The sequence below is a fragment of the Ornithorhynchus anatinus genome, chromosome 1 (genome assembly GCF_004115215.2).
Source record: "Ornithorhynchus anatinus isolate Pmale09 chromosome 1, mOrnAna1.pri.v4, whole genome shotgun sequence".
In the NCBI taxonomy this organism is placed as follows: domain Eukaryota; kingdom Metazoa; phylum Chordata; class Mammalia; order Monotremata; family Ornithorhynchidae; genus Ornithorhynchus; species Ornithorhynchus anatinus.
Window position 1 is genome coordinate 2945347 of NC_041728.1, and position 16674 is coordinate 2962020.

The following is a 16674-nucleotide window of genomic DNA, read 5'->3' on the forward strand; positions in this document are numbered from 1 at the left end:
TGGGCCTCGGTTACCTCATCTGGAAAACGGGGATCAACTGCGAGCCTCACGTGGGACAACCTGATCGCCCCGTACCTACCCCGGCGCTTAGAACGGCGCTCTGCACATAGTAAGCGCTTAACAAAGACCAACGTTATTATTACGGGCCAAACGCCGTGCCACGTACTCAGGCAGACACCAGATCTTCATCCCGGAAGCGGCCCCCGGCCCACGCTGGGTTCGCAGTCTTAGGAGGGAGAAGGGAGACTGGGTAAGTTCCCATTTACAGATGGGAAAACTGAGGAACTGAGAAGTCACGGGACTCGACTAAGGTCACCCAGCACGTAACCTGCGGCTTGGCCTAGTGGCTACGGCAAGGGCCCGGGAGTCGCCTGCTGGGTGGCCTTGGGCAAGTCACTTCACTTCTCTGTGCCCGTTACCTCATCTGTAAAATGGGGATTGAAACTGTGAGTCCCACGTGGGACAGGACCATCCCAGTATCTAACACACTGACTGGCACATAGGAAGTGCTTAATAAATACCACAGTTATTATTATTAGCATTATTAAATGGGACAGGGATCGTGCCCAACCTGAAAAGCCTGGATCTACCGTAACGCTTAATGCAGTGCCCAGCACAGCAGATAGAGCACGGGCCTAGGAGTCAGAAGGGCACGGGTTCTAATCCTGGCTCCGCCTCTTGTCGGCTGTAGGGCCACGGTCAAGTTACGTTCCTTCTCTGCGCCTCGGTTCCCTCATCCGTGCAACGGAGATTGAGACCGTGAGCCCCACGCTGGAAAGGGACCGTGTCCAACGCGACTGGCTTGTATCCACCCCGGCGCTCGGGAAGGCGCCTGGCACACAGTAGAGCACTTACGATTATTATGCGCTTAACAAATATCCCAATGATTACTATCTGTAATAACAACAGCAGCAACAGATACCATAAAAAAACTGCAGAGGCAGGACTCCTCTGCCTCCCAGCCCCGTGCCCGTTCTACTTACCGCTTCGAAGCGCGTAGCCACCCTAGGACCGAATCCAATTCAAAAACAAAACCGAAAAAGACCGACCAATTTTTCATTCCAGAGCCCACGCGATTCATTTTCAACTTGGGACGGGACGTTTACGATGGGTCGCGGACCCCCCCCCCCCCCCGCTCGGCGCCGCCGAGGCGCAAGGATACGGGGCGTTCCCTCCGTCCGGCAGACCAGGTAAAGGCAGGCGGCGATGACGTGGGTCATTTTCCTCCCGCGGGTGAGGTGCTTGCTGACTGCCATCTTGAAGAAATTGAAGGCCGTGTCCAGGCAGTGCTGGTTCAGCTGCAACTGGTTTCCCAAGTGATGAATCTGACGTTTACCTAGAGGACGAGACGACGTCGACGTGCCGGAACGCGACGGCCAAATAACCGCCCCCCCCCCCCGCCCCGGGGCACCCGGACGTTGAAGGTTGAAAGGAGACGTGAGCGGACGGGGAACGCGTCTCCCGCCTCGCTCGCGTTGCGCTCTCCCGAGTACTTAGGCCAGGGCTCCGCAGATGGTAAGTGCTCAATAAATACCACTTTTAAAAAATACGAAAAACCAAAAAAAAAACCCACCCAGAGAACCGTGATGCCCAGCTCCTACTGTAATAAATAGAACCCTGATTCTATTTATTTGCCACTGTTTTTACGAGATGTTCTTCCCCTCGACTCTATTCATTGCCATTGTTCTCGTCTGTCCGTCTCCCCCGATTAGACCGTGAGCCCGTCAGAGGGCGGGGACCGTCTCTATCTGTCGCCGATTTGTACGTTCCAAGCGCTCGGTACAGTGCTCTGCACATAGTAGGCGCTCAATAAATACTACTGAATGAATGAATGAATAATTTTACCCGGTGAGAGAGAATCACATAAGCTATTTTTCGGAAATGTGATTTTTGGCCACCCTCGGTCTCAGAGTACTGATGTCCACATCCTTAATTTATTTTTATTACTGTCTGTGTCTCTCCAGACGGTAAGCTCCTTGGGGGCAGGGAACACGTCCCCAACCCCACCGCACTGTACACATTGCACTGCATACAGTAAAGCGCTCAATAAATGCCTTCCACTGATCGTTATTACGGAATTTCCAGAGCTGATTCCCACTGGGTAATGTTTCGCACGTCTCCAGCACTCCACTATACTAATATCAATGATGATGATGATGATGATGGTATCTGTTAAGCACTTACTCTGTGCCAGGCACTGCTCTAAGCGCTGGGTAGATAGGAGTTAATCAGGCTGTCCCCTGTGAGGCTCTTTAATGAGATGTTCTTCCCCTCGATTCTACTTATTGCCGTCGTTCCTGTCCGATTAGACCGTGAGGCCCGTCGTTGGGCAGGGACTGTCTCTATCTGTTACCGATCTGTCCATTCCAAGCGCTCAGTACAGTGCTCTGCACATTGTAAGCGCTCAATAAATACTACTGAATGAATGAATTCCTCTGTTCCTCAGGTAGCCCGGCTCTAAAATGGGGATTAAGACTGCGAGTGCCTCGCAGGACCGGGACTATGTAAAACCTGATTACCTTGTACCTACCCAGACCTTAGTACAGTGCCTGGCAGGCAGCAAGCGCTCGATAAAGACAATTTAACTCAAACGACAACAAAAAAAAAATGCACGCCGAAGGACAGAAAGGTAGGAGCCATGGCCGGAAAGTAGATTCCGAAGCACGGGCTCGGGCTGGGTCCGTGTAACCCACAGGAAGGGGCGAGGGAGCCTCGATGCGACACCTTGTTCCATGTGGATTTTCTTTTTTTAATGCTATCTGTTAAGTGCCCACTATACGCCAGGTACCGTACTAAACGCCGGGGTAGCACGATCATTCATTCATTCCTACGTATCGAGCATTTACTGTGAGTAGTGCACCGTGCTAAGCGCTTGGAAAGCGTAATTCAGCAGATGGAGACAATCCCTGCCCACAACGGGCTCACAGTCTAGAAGGGGGGAGACAGACATCAAAACAAGTAAACGGGCATCGACGGCATCGGCACAGATAGAATTATAGATATATACACATCGTTAATAAATATGAATAGAATTATAAATGTGTATAAATACACACAAATGCTGCGGGGCGGGGGCGGGGTCAGAGCGAAGGGAGACGGTCAGGGTGATGGGACGAGGAGAGGGAGCAGAGGAGAAGGGGGGCTTGGTCTGGGAAGGCCTCCTGGAGGAGGAGGTGAGCTTGCGGGAGGGCTCTGAAGGGGGGGAAGTGTGATTGTTTGGCGGAGGTGGGGAGGGAGGGCGTTCCGGGCCGCAGGTAGGACGTGGGCCGGGGGTCGACGGCGGGACGGGCGAGGAGGAGGCCCGGGGAGGAGGTGAGCGGCGGCAGAGGAGCGGAGCGTGCGGGCTGGGCTGGACAAGGAGAGGAGGGAGGTGAGGCAAGAGGGGGCGAGGGGATGGACGGTTTGGAAGCCATTAGGGAGGAGTTTCTGTTTCACGCGAAGGTTGACAGGCAACCCACTGGGGATCTTTGAGGAGGGGGGTGACGTGCCCAGAGCCTTTCTGTAGAAAGATAATCCGGGCAGCGGAGAGAAGTATGGACTGAAGTGGGGAGAGACAGGAAGCAGGGAGATCAGAAAGGATGCCGAGGCAGTCATCCAGGTGGGATAGGATGAGTGACTGTACAAATGTGGACTAACCGGATCGGCTTGGACCTAATCCAGGTCCCCACGTAGGGCTCACTGTCTTGATCCCCATTTTACAGGTGAGGGAACCGAGGCCCAGAAAAGTTTAGCGCTTCGCCCAAGGTCACCCGGCGGATGAGCGGCAGTGCCAGAATCAGAACCCGGGTCTTCTGACTCCCAGGTCTGGCCTCTTTCCACCGGGCCGGGCCGTTTCCCGTGTTCCTTCGAACCAACTTGCGGACTTGGCTCTCGTCGTTCCACTCTTCCTTCCCCCCCCGGGGGGGGGGGGGGGGGGGGCGCGATTATTTTGTCCGATCAGTAGCCTGATGATCTTGTACCAACTCTGTTATACAGTGTTCTCCCAAGCACTAACTCCAGTGCTCTGCACCCAGTAAGCGCTCAATCAATACAACCGACTGATCGATTCCATCTACCTCGGTGCTCAGTACCACGCTTGGCAGGCAGTCGGCTCTTAAAATATCTGGGCAAGGAACCGCCCCTTCCGCTTCAGAGACTTTCCCCCCCGCTCAGAAGCTCACGTTCTCCAATCCTCAAACCCGGACTGGCGCTATTCGGTCTTCCCGCTGAGCTTCGGGGAAGCGCAAACCGTCTTAAAGGCTCCCGGTGCAGCAGAACGGTATCGCTCTTCTGGGCGGCCTCGGCAGCCAGAGCCCATAAAAATAAACATCTTCTAAGGGAACGTAGTAACCTGATTTGTCTTCATCCTCTCCTCCTCGCCGTCCCGTCGTAGATGGTGATAAATGGAGAATTTTCTTTTAATCTTTGTTTCCTCATAAGGACAGACACTTGGAGGTACTGACTCAAGGACGGGATGGTGGGCAGGGAACGTGTCGACCAACTCCGTCCTACTGCACGCTCCTAAGTGCTTAGGACAGTGCTCTGCACACAATAAGCACTCGATAAATATCAACCGAAAAGCTGAAATAGAAAACTTCCCCTTTCCAAGCACTCTTCAGTAGGATGAAAGTCTCTGCACGGATTTCATATTAAACATGATACTGCGGCTGATTTTTTTGGGGGGTCCTTAACGCATCAGAACAGTGCTTCACACAAAGTAAGCGCTTAAATACCATCATCATCATCATCATTTAAATTCCCATTTGAAGGTCCCCAAGATACAAGACGGGGGTTCCATTAACCTGCTTTTCCAGAATCCTCCAGGGCCGTCCTCTATGGGTCTCTGCGTCTATGGTACTTGGGCGCCGGTGCCCGAAGCCATAAGCAATGAGTAGGGCTGCGGGGGGATTCACTTCTCTGTGCCTCAGTTCCCTCACCTGTAAAATGGGGATTAAGTCTGTGAGCCCCATGCGGGACACGGACTGTGTCCACCCTCATCAGCTTCTATCTACCCCAGAGCTTCATACAGTGCCTGGCACACAGTAAGCGCTTAACAAATACCTTAAAAAAAATTTTGAAACTAAGAGTAGTCAGTAGTAGCACAGTCAAAAGAGGTGGGAGGGTTTATTCCGGAGAGAACGTGTCATCGCGCATCGCAGCCCTGGGACTACAAGGCGGAAATAAAAATCCAAATCCCTTTGAGTTCTAGGGAGCAGGTGGAGTGCTGTCCATATTCTAGAGAGGCAGCGTGGCTCAGCGGAAAGAGCCAGGCTTGGGAGTCAGAGGCTGTGGGTTCTAATCCCGGCTCCGCCACTTGCTTTGGGCAAGTCACTTCACTTCTCTGGGCCTCAGTGACCTCATCTGTCAAATGGGGATTAAGACTGTGAGCCCATGTGGGACAATCTGATTACCTTGTATCTACCCTAATGCTTAGAACAGTGCTGGGCACATAGTAAGAGCTTAACAAAGACCATCATTATTATTATTATTTCTAGATGAACAATCATGGCTCAAATAGGTGAGGTGACCTCCCAAGCCATTCAAAGACTCAGTGGGGAGGGACGTCCCGCGATCTTAGCCGGTCCACTGGGAGGAATCTGTGAGCTAAACAATAACGGGTTGATGGACCGCCCTCAGATGAAATCTTTTAAGCCGCCGGGGTTCATTATGAACGATTTTTCACATGAAGTTGGGTCAAGGCTAATCTTCCCCTCCAAGATTTTCTTCACCTGGGGTAAAATACCAAGTTTAATCCTTGAGGGTGAGCCTGCACTTCTGCTGAAAGTCATTCCTTAGCTGTCCGGCAAGAAATTCAGAGGAGAAAAAAACAAAACCTAAAGCACCAAGCTTTCAGGGACTGTGAGCCCGTCGTGGGCAGGGAGTGTCCCTATTTCTGGCCGAACTGTACTTTCCAAGAGCTTAATACAGTGCTCTGCACATAGTAAGCGCTCAATAACTACGACCGAATGAACTGTTGATCGTGGCTTCACTGCCCTTCGAGGAATCAGAGTTTCTTCACTTTCACTGCATTTTCTTCTTCGCCTTCGATTTTCTTTGAACGGATTTTTTGGTCATCCCGTAACGTGACCAGCAATCTTTTTGACTACATTCATGCCACAAGTGATAGTCCTCAAATTCCCAATTCTGATTCGTTTCAGGGCAATCATTTTAATATCTGTCCAAGATCATTTCGGTTAGCATTCTTCCTACACGCCGCTCTACCAGGCCAACTCTTGGAAGAGAGTGATTATTCTTTATAATTTCTGAGAGAGGCTGAGAGGTTAGAGCTCACCTGTCCCTAGGAGAATAAAAAGACTCTATTTCTCCCCCTTCCTTCCGGTTCACCCACGCAATTAGATTTGCACCCTTTATTCACTCCTCCCCGCCCCACAGGACTTGTGTAGAGATGTACATATTTATTATTTGACTCACTTTTATTAATGATGTGCGTATACCTATAATTCCATATATTTATATCGATGCTATTGAGCCTGTCTACTTGTTTTGTTGCCTGTCTCTCCCCTTTTAGACTGTGAGCCCGCCGTTGGGTAGGGATTGTCCCTATTTGGTGCTCAATTGTACTTTCCAAGTGCTTAGTGCAGTGCTCTGCACACAGTAAGCGCTCAATAAATGCGACCGGATGAATGAACGACTGACTGTAAGCTCCCGGAGGGCGTGGGATGTCTCTACCAACTCTGTTGTATTCTCCCAAGCGCTTAATACAATACTCTGCACAAGGTAAGCTCACAATAAATAATAATAATAATAATGATAATGTTGGTATCTGTTAAGCGCTTGGGAGAATATCAGGTTGTCCCAGGTGAGGCTCACAGTTAATCCCCATTTTACAGATGAGGCAACTGAGGCACAGAGAAGTGAAATGAGTTGCCCACAGTCACACAGCTGACAAGTGGCAGAGCCGGGGATTCGAACCTCTGACGCCTAAGGCTCTTTCCACTGAGCCGGGCCGCTTCTCCTACGAACGACTGATCACACGCAAATTCCCTGCTATCGGCTTTCAGGCACCCGGTCGGCTTGCCCCCTCCCATCCCGCCTCACTGACCACCTACCAGTCGGCCCACACGATCTCTTTCATTCGTTCAATCATATTTATTGAGAGCTCACCACGTGCAGGGCACCGTACTAAGCGCTTGGGATGTACAATCCGGCAACGTGCACTCGTCCAGCCTCAGCTTGCGCACTGGGCCCTTCTCCCACATCCTCCTTCCGGCCCGGAACTCCCTCCCCCTCCTTACGTGCCAGATCATTCCGCTTCTCTACCTTCAAAGTCTTAACAAGGTCACATTCGTTCGTTCGATCATATTTCTTGAGCGCTAACCGGGAGTACTGTACTGAGCACTTGGGAAAGTACAACCCAACAATAAACAGTGGCATTCCCTGCTTCCATCTCCTCCAAGAGGCCTCTTCTTTTCCCCGGCTCCTTCTCCCTTCCATGTCGACCACGCATCTACCCCACGGCTCTTAAACGTCCATTCCGATAAATTGTATATTACAAATTGCTTCCACGACTGTCTGTCTCCCCTTTTGGACCGTGAGGTCTCTGTAGGCAGGGAACGTGTTTACCGACCTGTATTATGCTCTGCCAAATGCTTAGTACGGCGCTCTGCATTGATTCGTTCAATTCATTCACCCGCATCTATTGAGCGCTTACTGTGTACGGAGCACTGTACTAAGCGCTGGGAAAGTACAGATCAGAAATAAAGAGAGACGATCCCTGCCCACAACGGGCTCGCAGTCTGGGGGGGGGGGGGGGGGAGAGACAGACATCAAAACAAATAAACAGGCATCGATATCCGTCCATTCGATCGTACTTATTGAGCGCTTCCTGTGCGCAGAGCACTGTACTGAGCGCTTGACGGAATGATATATGCCTATATACGCGAGTGCCGTGGGGCGGGCTGGGGGGAGAGCAAAGGGAGCGAGCCGTCGAAGGCCTGGCACCTCCGTCGGCAGAAGACGGCTCTGACAAGTTGCTCCCCGGTTCCGGAGTCCCCGAAGGCCACCAACCCGAGAGCGCGGCTTTTAAATCCGCGGCTACTGCTACCTGTCCCTCGTCTCTGCCTCGCCCAGGTGTCACCCCCCAGGGTCCCGGCCCGACACAAGAGCCGGGCGAAGAAAGGAGAAAGAGCTGCAGCTAAGCCTTCTCTGCAAAGGTGTCAAAGGGAGGGAGTCGGGGCGATGGGGAGGGGAGGAGGGGCGGAGGTGGGGGGCTCGGTCTGGGGAGGCCTCCTGGAGGAGGTGAGCGCTCAGTAGGGCTTTGAAGAAGGGAAGAGAGTGAGTTTGGCGGAGGTGAGGAGGGAGGGCGATCCGGGACGGCGGGAGGACGGGGGCCGGGGGGACGACGGGGCGGGACGGGCGGGAACGGGGGACGGTGAGGAGGTGAGCGGCGGCAGAGGAGCGGAGCGTGCGGGCTGGGCAGCCGAAGGAGAGAAGGGAGGGAGGCAGGAGGGCGCCGGGGGACGGCCAGTTTGGAAGCCAAGACGGAGGAGCGTTTGCTTCACGCGAAGGTTGACGATTCCATTATCTCCTCAATTCAAAAGCGATCATATCTCCACTCAGACAAAAGCACTGCCTGAGACACTGTGCAATACGACCGTGAGCCTCGCGTGGGACAGGGACTGGGTCCAACCCGATCACCTTCTATCTACCCCGGTGTTTAGCACTGAATAAGTGCTTAACAAATACCATCTTTATTATTATTATTATGCACAGAGCACTGTACTAAACGCTTGGACAAAATGAGCAGACGCGTTCCCTGCCTACAACGGGCTGCCAGCGTCCAACCTGATATGATTATTATTACATTATTCCAGAGTAGACGTGTTCTCTACTCTGGCGGAGGGACGAGCCTAAAGCAATCGGTGGTATTTACCGAGAGTTTACCGTATAGAGAACACTGTGCTAAGCGCTTGGGAGAGTATAAGACAACACGTTTGGCGGACACGTTCCAATCAATTATATTTAAAGAGCGCTTACCGTGTGCAGAGCACTGTAATAAGCGATCGGGAGAGTACAATACAACAGGCTTGGTAGACGCGTTCCCTGCCCGTAATGAGTTTGGGAGGGGGGACGCTGACATTAATATCAATCGATGGTATTTATTGAGCTTTCACTTCGATTAGAGCACTGTACTAAGCGCTCGGGAGAGTATAAGACAACAGAGTCGGTAGACACGTTCCAGTCGATCGCATCAACCGGGCGCTTACGGTGTGCGGAGCCCTGACGACAACATAAATCGATGCGCCGGCTATATTTGTCGTAGCATATTCATTCGTTCGTATTTACTGAGCGCCTAATGTGTGCAGAGCACTGTCCTAACCTACCCCAGCGGTCAGTACGGTGCTTGGCATACGCTAAGCGTTTACCGAATACCACTGCAAAAATAGCTGACCGTCGACGTTTTTCAAAAAGCTGGAGGGCATAACTGCAGACAGGCAAGTGCAAAGAGTCCATACGAGGGTCTCCTACCATTCTGTAGTGTCTGTGCTCGCGATTCCTTTCCCAGGTTTACATGGAAACCTCCGCCGAGGGACGGTGTCTTGCCCGCGCCTAGAGAGATACAAAATGAAGACGAGGTCATTTCGGCCCTTTAATTGCGTTCTTCGCCAGAGGGGCCCGAAACCAACCCCACAAGATCTCTTGGGGCAAAAACCGGTTCCTCAGCTCCCCTCCGTGCGGGCAGCTGGGGGACCAAGGTGGACCGAAAGCGTGGCCAAAAAGTCAAGACTTCCCCGATTTCCGGGCCTGGAGGCGGAGGGGTGTGCGACGGAGAAGAGGACTTTGAACCAACGTGGCCGCAATCTAATTGAGATCCGATTCTGGGTTGTTTTGGGTTTTTATGAATATGCGCTGGTTGGGGGTGGGGGGGGGGGGTCCTCTGGACACTACTGATTCATTCATTCGTATTTATTGAGCGCTTACGGTGTGCAAAGCACCGTACCAAGTGCTTGGGAGAGTACAATATAACAAGCAGACACATTCCCTGCCCACAACAAGCTCACAGTCTAGAGGAGGAGACAGGCATTAATATAAATAAATTACAGACATATCCAGATACATATCTGTGGGGATGGGAGGGAGGATGAATGAAGGAGCAAGTAAGAGGGGTGCAGAAGGGAGTGGGAGGAGAGGAGGACTTGGTCAGGGAAGGCTTCTGGAGGCGATGTCCCTTCAATAGGGTTTTGAATAATAATAATGGTATTTAAGCGCTTATTATGTGCCAAGCACTGGTCTCGGCGCTGCGGGGGGGGGGGGGGGGGGGTACAAGGGAATCAGGTTGTCCCACGTGGAGCTCGCAGTCTTGATCCCCATTTTTCAGATGAGGTAACCGAGGCACAGAGAAGTTAAGTGCCTTGCCCAAAGTCATACTGCTGACAAGTGGCGGGGTCGGGATTAGAACCCATGACCTCCGACCCCCAAGCCCGGGCTCTTTCCACTGAGCCACGCTGCTTAGTGGAGGTATTAATTTGTGGATTTTGGCAACTTGGATTTTGGCATTTTCGTTGAGCTTTGCCAATCACCTCGGGATGAAATGATTTGAAAGTCGCACAAAGGCGCCCAGTTAAGACGTCGGCAGCGAACAAACAGGCCGGGTTGTGTCTTGGGGAGCACACTTCATTCCCTCCGCTCCTCGCCCTCTCCCTTCCCCTCCCCTCAGCACCGGGCTCATTTGTAGATATTTTTATTACCCTATTTATTTTGTTAATGAGGTGTCCATCCCCTTGATTCCATTTATCCTGACTCGGTTGTCTCGTTTCTGTCCCTCTGTCTCCCGCGATTAGACCGTGAGTCCGTCATCGGGCAGGGACTGTCACTCTCTGTTGCCGAACTGTCCATTCCAAGCACTTAGTACAGTGCTCTGCACATAGTAAGCGCTCAATAAATACTACTGAATGAATGAATTTGTGTGGCACCCCACACGACCCACCAAATAAGACATGGTCCCTGCCCTCTAGGAGGGAAGCCTTAGGTGGGGGTCCTCCTCCCCTGCCTGACCCCCGACAAACCCCGACCCCTTGGGGTTCTGAGGAAAGCCGAGGGTACGGTGGGTCCCGGGCCTAAGAGCAGCCGCCTTTCCAGAAATAACGGCTGAATTAATAGTGTTGGTATTTGTTAAGCGCTTACTATGTGCGGAGCACTGTTCTAAGGGCTGAGGTAGATATAGGGTCATCAGGTCGTCCCACCTGAGGCTCACAGTCTTAATCCCCATTTTACAGATGAGGGAACTGAGGCCCAGAGAAGTGAAGTGACTCGCGCCCGGTCCCGCGGCTGACAAGTGGCAGAGCCGGGATTCGAACCCGTGACCTCGGACTCCCAAGCCCGGGCTCTTTCCACCGAGCCACGCTGCTTCTCTACTAATGACGGCATCTGTTAAGCGCTTGCTATGTGCCAAGCACTGTTCTGAGCACCGAATTAAAGGAGGAAATCAGCCCCCTGTGATGTCCACCTCCACAACCAAGTAGTCGTTCGATAGTATTTATTGAGCGCTTACTATGTGCACAGCACTGTACTAAGCGCTTGGAATGTACAATTCGGCAACAGATAGAGACGGTCCCCGCCCAGTGACGGCTCAGTCTAATGGGGGGAGACAGACAAAGACAATAGCAATAAATAGAATCAAGGGGATGGACACCTCATTAACAAAATAAATAGGGTAATAAAAATATCTACAAATGAGCACAGCGCTGAGGGGAATGGAGAGGGGGAGGAGCAGAGGGAAAGGGGGGGGGGAAGGGGGCTTAGCTGAGGGGAGACGAAGGGGGAGCAGAGAGGGAGCGGGGGGGGAAGAGGCGAAGCTCAGCGTGGGAAGGCCTCCCGGAGGAGGTGAGCTCTCGGTAGGGCTCTGAAGAGGGGAAGGGGGTTAGTTTGGCGACGGTGAGGAGGGAGGCCGTTCCAGGACAATAGTAGTCATTAGGCATTTACTCTAGGCACAGCCCCGTTCTAAGCACTGGGAGACTGTACACCCACCCGCTAGACCGTCAGCTCCTCGGAGGCAACGAGACGGTAAGCTCGCTGTGGGCCGGGACTGTGGCTCTTTACTGTTCTCTTGTACTCTCCCGAGCGCCGAGTACAATGCTCGGCACACGGTAAACGCTCGGTACTACTGAATGAATGAATGTCCACCAACTTGGTTAGGCCGTACTCTCCCGAACACTTGGAGAGTGATCTGCAACTCGAAAAACACCATCCACTCTCCACTCGGCCACACTGCTTCTCATTTGCTCGGGCGGGGAATGACTGGGAGGGAACAACACAGGTGGAAATGAGAGATGGCCCCCGTCTCTCGAGGCTAAGCCGAAGGTGTCCACAGCTCCAACGCCCCCCATTTGAGATACCACTGCCAGGCACCAGAGAGGCGTGTGCGGCTCCAGGTAAATAATAACTGCACTATTTGTCGAGTGCTTACTATGTGCCAAGCACACTGTACCGAGCGCCGGGATGGCTACAGGCAAAATGGGTCGGACACGGTCCCCGTCCCACACGGGGCTTAAAGCCTCGAGTCCCATTTTACAGATGAAGCGAACCGTCTCGCCCAAGGTCACGCAGCAGACAAGTGGCGGAGCCGGGATCAGAACCCAGGCCCGGGCTCCAGCCACAAGGCCACACTGTCTCTCCGAGACGCCCCGGGGCCTTTCGGCAAATGCTCATCTGGGACAACTCACCTCCCCGCCTCCCTCCCGGCCCCACGGCCCTCTCCTACATCACTGTCGTTTATTTATTTCTGTTCGTGTCTGTCTCCTCCCTACTCTTTGTGGACAGGGAATGTGTCCGTTTATTGTTATACTGTACTCTCCCAAGCACGGAGTACAGTGCTCTGCACACAATAAGTGCTCAATAAATAATAATAATCACCATTACGATACTTAAGTGCTTACTATGTGCCAAGCACAGTACGAAGTGCTGGGGTGGCTACAAGCCAATCGGGTTGGACACAGTCCCTGTCCCACGTGAGGCTCGCGGTCTCAATCCCCATTTTACGGATGAGGGAACCGAGGCCCAGAGAAGTGAAGTGACTCGCCCAGTGTCACACGGCAGACAAGTGGCAGAGCCGGGATTAGAACCCTTCTGACCCGTGCTCTATCCACTCCCCCAAGTTGCTTCTCGCTACCTGATTAACTCATAATAATAATAAATGTTGGTATTTGTTAAGCGATTACTATGTGCAGAGCACCGTTCTGAGCACTGGGGTAGACACAGGGTAATCGGGTTGTCCCGCGCGAGGCTCACAGTCTTCATCCCCATTTTTACAGATGAGGTTACTGAGGCGTGAGAAGTGAAGTGACTCGCCCAAAGGCACACAGCTGACAAGTGGCGGAGCCGGCATTCGAACCCATGACCTCTGACTCCTAAGCCTGGGCTCTTTCCACTGAGCTACGCTGCCTCAAAACATTCCGGGGACCTTAAGCTTCTGCATTAACCGCATTTGGGAGCTGAAGACTTCTGTCAGAGCCAGAGACTCGTCAACTCACACGGTCCGCTTACTTTTCTCTCTCGGACAAGGACATCAGGCAACGGGGGTCAGTCAAGCAATCGCGTTTACTGAGCGCTTACTGGATGCCGAGCACTGCACTAAGCACTTGGGAGAGTACGACAGAGTTGGCGGCCACACTCCCCGCCCACGGGAAGCTTAAAGTCTACAGGGGGAGACAGACATTAATATAAATAAATTACGAATGTGTATATAAGTGCTGTGGGGCTGAATGAAGACAGCAAATCCAAGTAGACTGCACGCTCGCTGCAGGAAGGGAAGGTGGCTACCGACTCCGTCATACCGTACTCTCCCAAGCGCTCAGTTACAGTGCTCTGCACACAGTGAGCGCTCGAGAGAGATGACTGACCGAGGTGTAAGGGCGACGCAGAAGAGCGGGAAAAGAGGAAATGAGGGCGTAGACGGGGAAGGCCTCTCGGAGGAGATGGGCTTTTAATACGGTTCTGAGGGTGGGGAGCGTGTTGCCCGTCGGACACGAAGAGGGCGGGAATTCCAGGCCGGGCCAGGTTGTATGGCCTTAGTAATAACGACGGTATATGTTCAGCGCTTACTATGGGCAAAGCACGGTTCTGAGCGCTGGGGAGATACAAGTGATCAGGTTGTCCCACGTGGGGCTCACAGTCTTCATCCCCATTTTACAGATGAGGGAATTGGGGCTCAGAGAAGTGAAGTGACTTCTAATTAAAACCCACGCCCTCTGACTCTCAAGCCCGGGCTCTTTCCACTGAGCCACGCTGCTTCTCTAATGAAACACTACTGTGATTCCCCCCCCAAAACTGAAGGGCCACCCTGGAAAAAGGGGCCTCTGCTTTTGAAATCCAGTCGGGATTACCTCCTTTGCTCTCGCAACTACTAAGTGAGGACCGGCCTATCTGGAAAGCCAAAGGAGCCCTCTACTTCTACGCGAAAATTCAAAACACAAAAAAACCACTCCAGCCTTCAAAGTCATTATTCGGTCTCAATCGTTTCGGTGGCTTCTAGCTGATGAAAGGCTGATGTACCACTTTGCTTCCAACACACCCCTTCCTCGTCTGCCCCTTGAAAAAGCTACGCAAAGCCCGGCAGGGAGTTCGACTTAAAGATGAAACCGTAGCCTGAAATCATTCGGCCTCTTTCCGTGCTGGACCAAGAGGGTTGGGTAGACACCGAACAGGATACGGCTAACGGAGAAGAGATTCCAACGGTCCTCAGAGGAGCCAGACAATGATGCTCTTGAAGACAGAGCTTCTGGTGAGGATTAAGAACTCAAGAGAGCGACGTTCTTTCCCTTTCCTCATAGACTCCCATGCCCCTTGCCCTTGCGGGTGGTTTCAGACATTTAACTCACTCCTCCAACCCCCCGCCCCTCTCCCCCCCGACACCCAGCCACTCCATCTCTTGCCCTTAATGTTCTGGCCACGCGCTTTATTGTGAAAATGGAATCCATCAGGCCTGACCTCTCAAAAATCTCCCCCTGCTCCTTTCTCGTCCTTCCCTTCTCCTGCTTCTTCTTCGATTGTTTCTCTTTCCTCATTGACTCCCGTGTCCATTGCCCTTGCCGGTGGTTTCAGACATTTAACTCACTCTTCAAATTCCCTGCTCCTCTCCCCCCCACACCCACCCACTCCATCTCTTGCCCTTAATGCTTTGGCCACACACTTCACTGAGAAAATCTCCCCCTGCTCCTTTCTAGTCCTCCCCTCCTCCTGCCTCCTCTCCGACTCTCCCGTCTTTCCTCAAGAGATCTCCCGTTTCCCCTTCAAAACCCATCCCCTACCTGTATCTCCCAACCCATCCCGTCACCCCTTATCAAATCGCTTGCCCCCTCCCGCCTACCCGTCCCGACCGCCGTCTTCAACCGATCGCTCTCCAGTGGCTTCTTCCCCACCGCTTTCGAACTTGCTCATGTCTCCCCTACCCATAAAAAAACCCCCTCGGCCCCACGGCTCCCTCCAGTTATGGCCCCATCTCCTTCCTACCATTCCTCTTCAAACTCCTTGAGAGAGTTGCTTACACCTGCTGCCTCCACTTCCCCTCCTCCAGTTCTGGCTCCAATCTGGCTTCCGCCCCCTTCGCTCCACAGAAACCGCCCTCTCAGAGGTCACTAATGATCTCCTTCTTGCCAAATCCAAAGGCCTCTACTCCCTCTTAATCCTCCTCGACCTCTCAGCTGCCTTCGACCCCGTCGACCGCCCCTTCTCCCGGAAACACGAATCCCACCTCGGCTTGGCTGACACGGTCCTCTCCGGGTTCTCCTCTTATCTCTCTGGCCGTTCCTTCTCAGTCTCCTTCGCGGGCTCCTCCTCCGCCTCCCACCCCCTAACTGTGGGGGTCCCTCAAGGTTCGTTTCTGGGTCCCCTTCTACTCGCCATTTATCCCCACTCTCTTGGAGAACTCAATCGCTCCCGGGCCTTCAGCTACCATTTCTATGCGGGCGATTCCCAATTCTACCTCTCCCGCCCTGATTTCTTTCCTCGGCAGTCCCGCCTCTCATCCCGCCTTCGGGACGCCTCTTCTTGGATATCCGGCCGACACCGCAGAGTCAACATGTCCAAAGCAGCCCTCATCTTCCCACCCAAACCCTGTCCTCCCCCGATCTTCCCCTCGCTGCGGCACATCCTATTCCCCGTCTCACAGGCGCGTAACCCGGGCGTTGTCCTCGACTCTTCTCGACCCACATATTTGATGTCACTAAATCCTGTTGGTTCTACCTTCAAAACATCACTAAAATCTACCCTTTCCTGTCCATCCAAACTATCACCACGATAAGCCAAGAACTTATCCCATCCTGCCTTGATAATAATAATAATAATAATAAAGAGGGCTTTTGTTAAGTGCTTACTATGTGCCAAGCACTGTTCTAAACGCTTGATTACTGCAGCAGCCTCCTTGCTGAACTCCCTGCCTCCTGTCTCTTCCTACTCCAGTCCATACTTCACTCTGCTGCCCGGATCATCTGTTTTCCAAAAACAGTCGGCCGATACCTCCCCGCTCCTCAAAAACCTCCGGGGAGTCACCCCCACAGCAGAAACTCCTTACGTTCAACTTTAAAACACCCGATCGACTCGCCCCCTCCTCCTCCCCTCGCTGATTTCCTACCACGTCCCAGCCTGCGCACCTCGCCCCTCTAACGGCAGACTGTATCTTGAGTCCGTCTAAATCTACGCGCTCGGTAATTACAGAATGATGTGGGCTGCAAATCAAAA

The 16674-nt window shown here is 52.8% G+C and overlaps 1 protein-coding gene across 3 annotated transcripts in view; it reads right to left on the reverse strand.

The window, feature by feature from the left end:
- The window catches only part of BRF1 (BRF1 RNA polymerase III transcription initiation factor subunit), a 160391-nt gene that overhangs the window by 121581 nt on the left and 22136 nt on the right, over nt 1–16674 (reverse strand). For 2 of the 3 annotated variants that reach the window (XM_029058868.1, XM_029058871.2), the window contains exons 2-3: nt 9469–9549; nt 1163–1336 (exon numbers count right to left, since the gene is read on the reverse strand). In XM_029058868.1, the coding sequence (XP_028914701.1) occupies nt 1163–1336; nt 9469–9549 (255 nt within the window). Of the gene's footprint in view, nt 1–1162; nt 1337–4781; nt 4870–9468; nt 9550–16674 lie in introns of those variants that run through there. The other variant, XM_029058869.2, reaches the window with a different exon arrangement.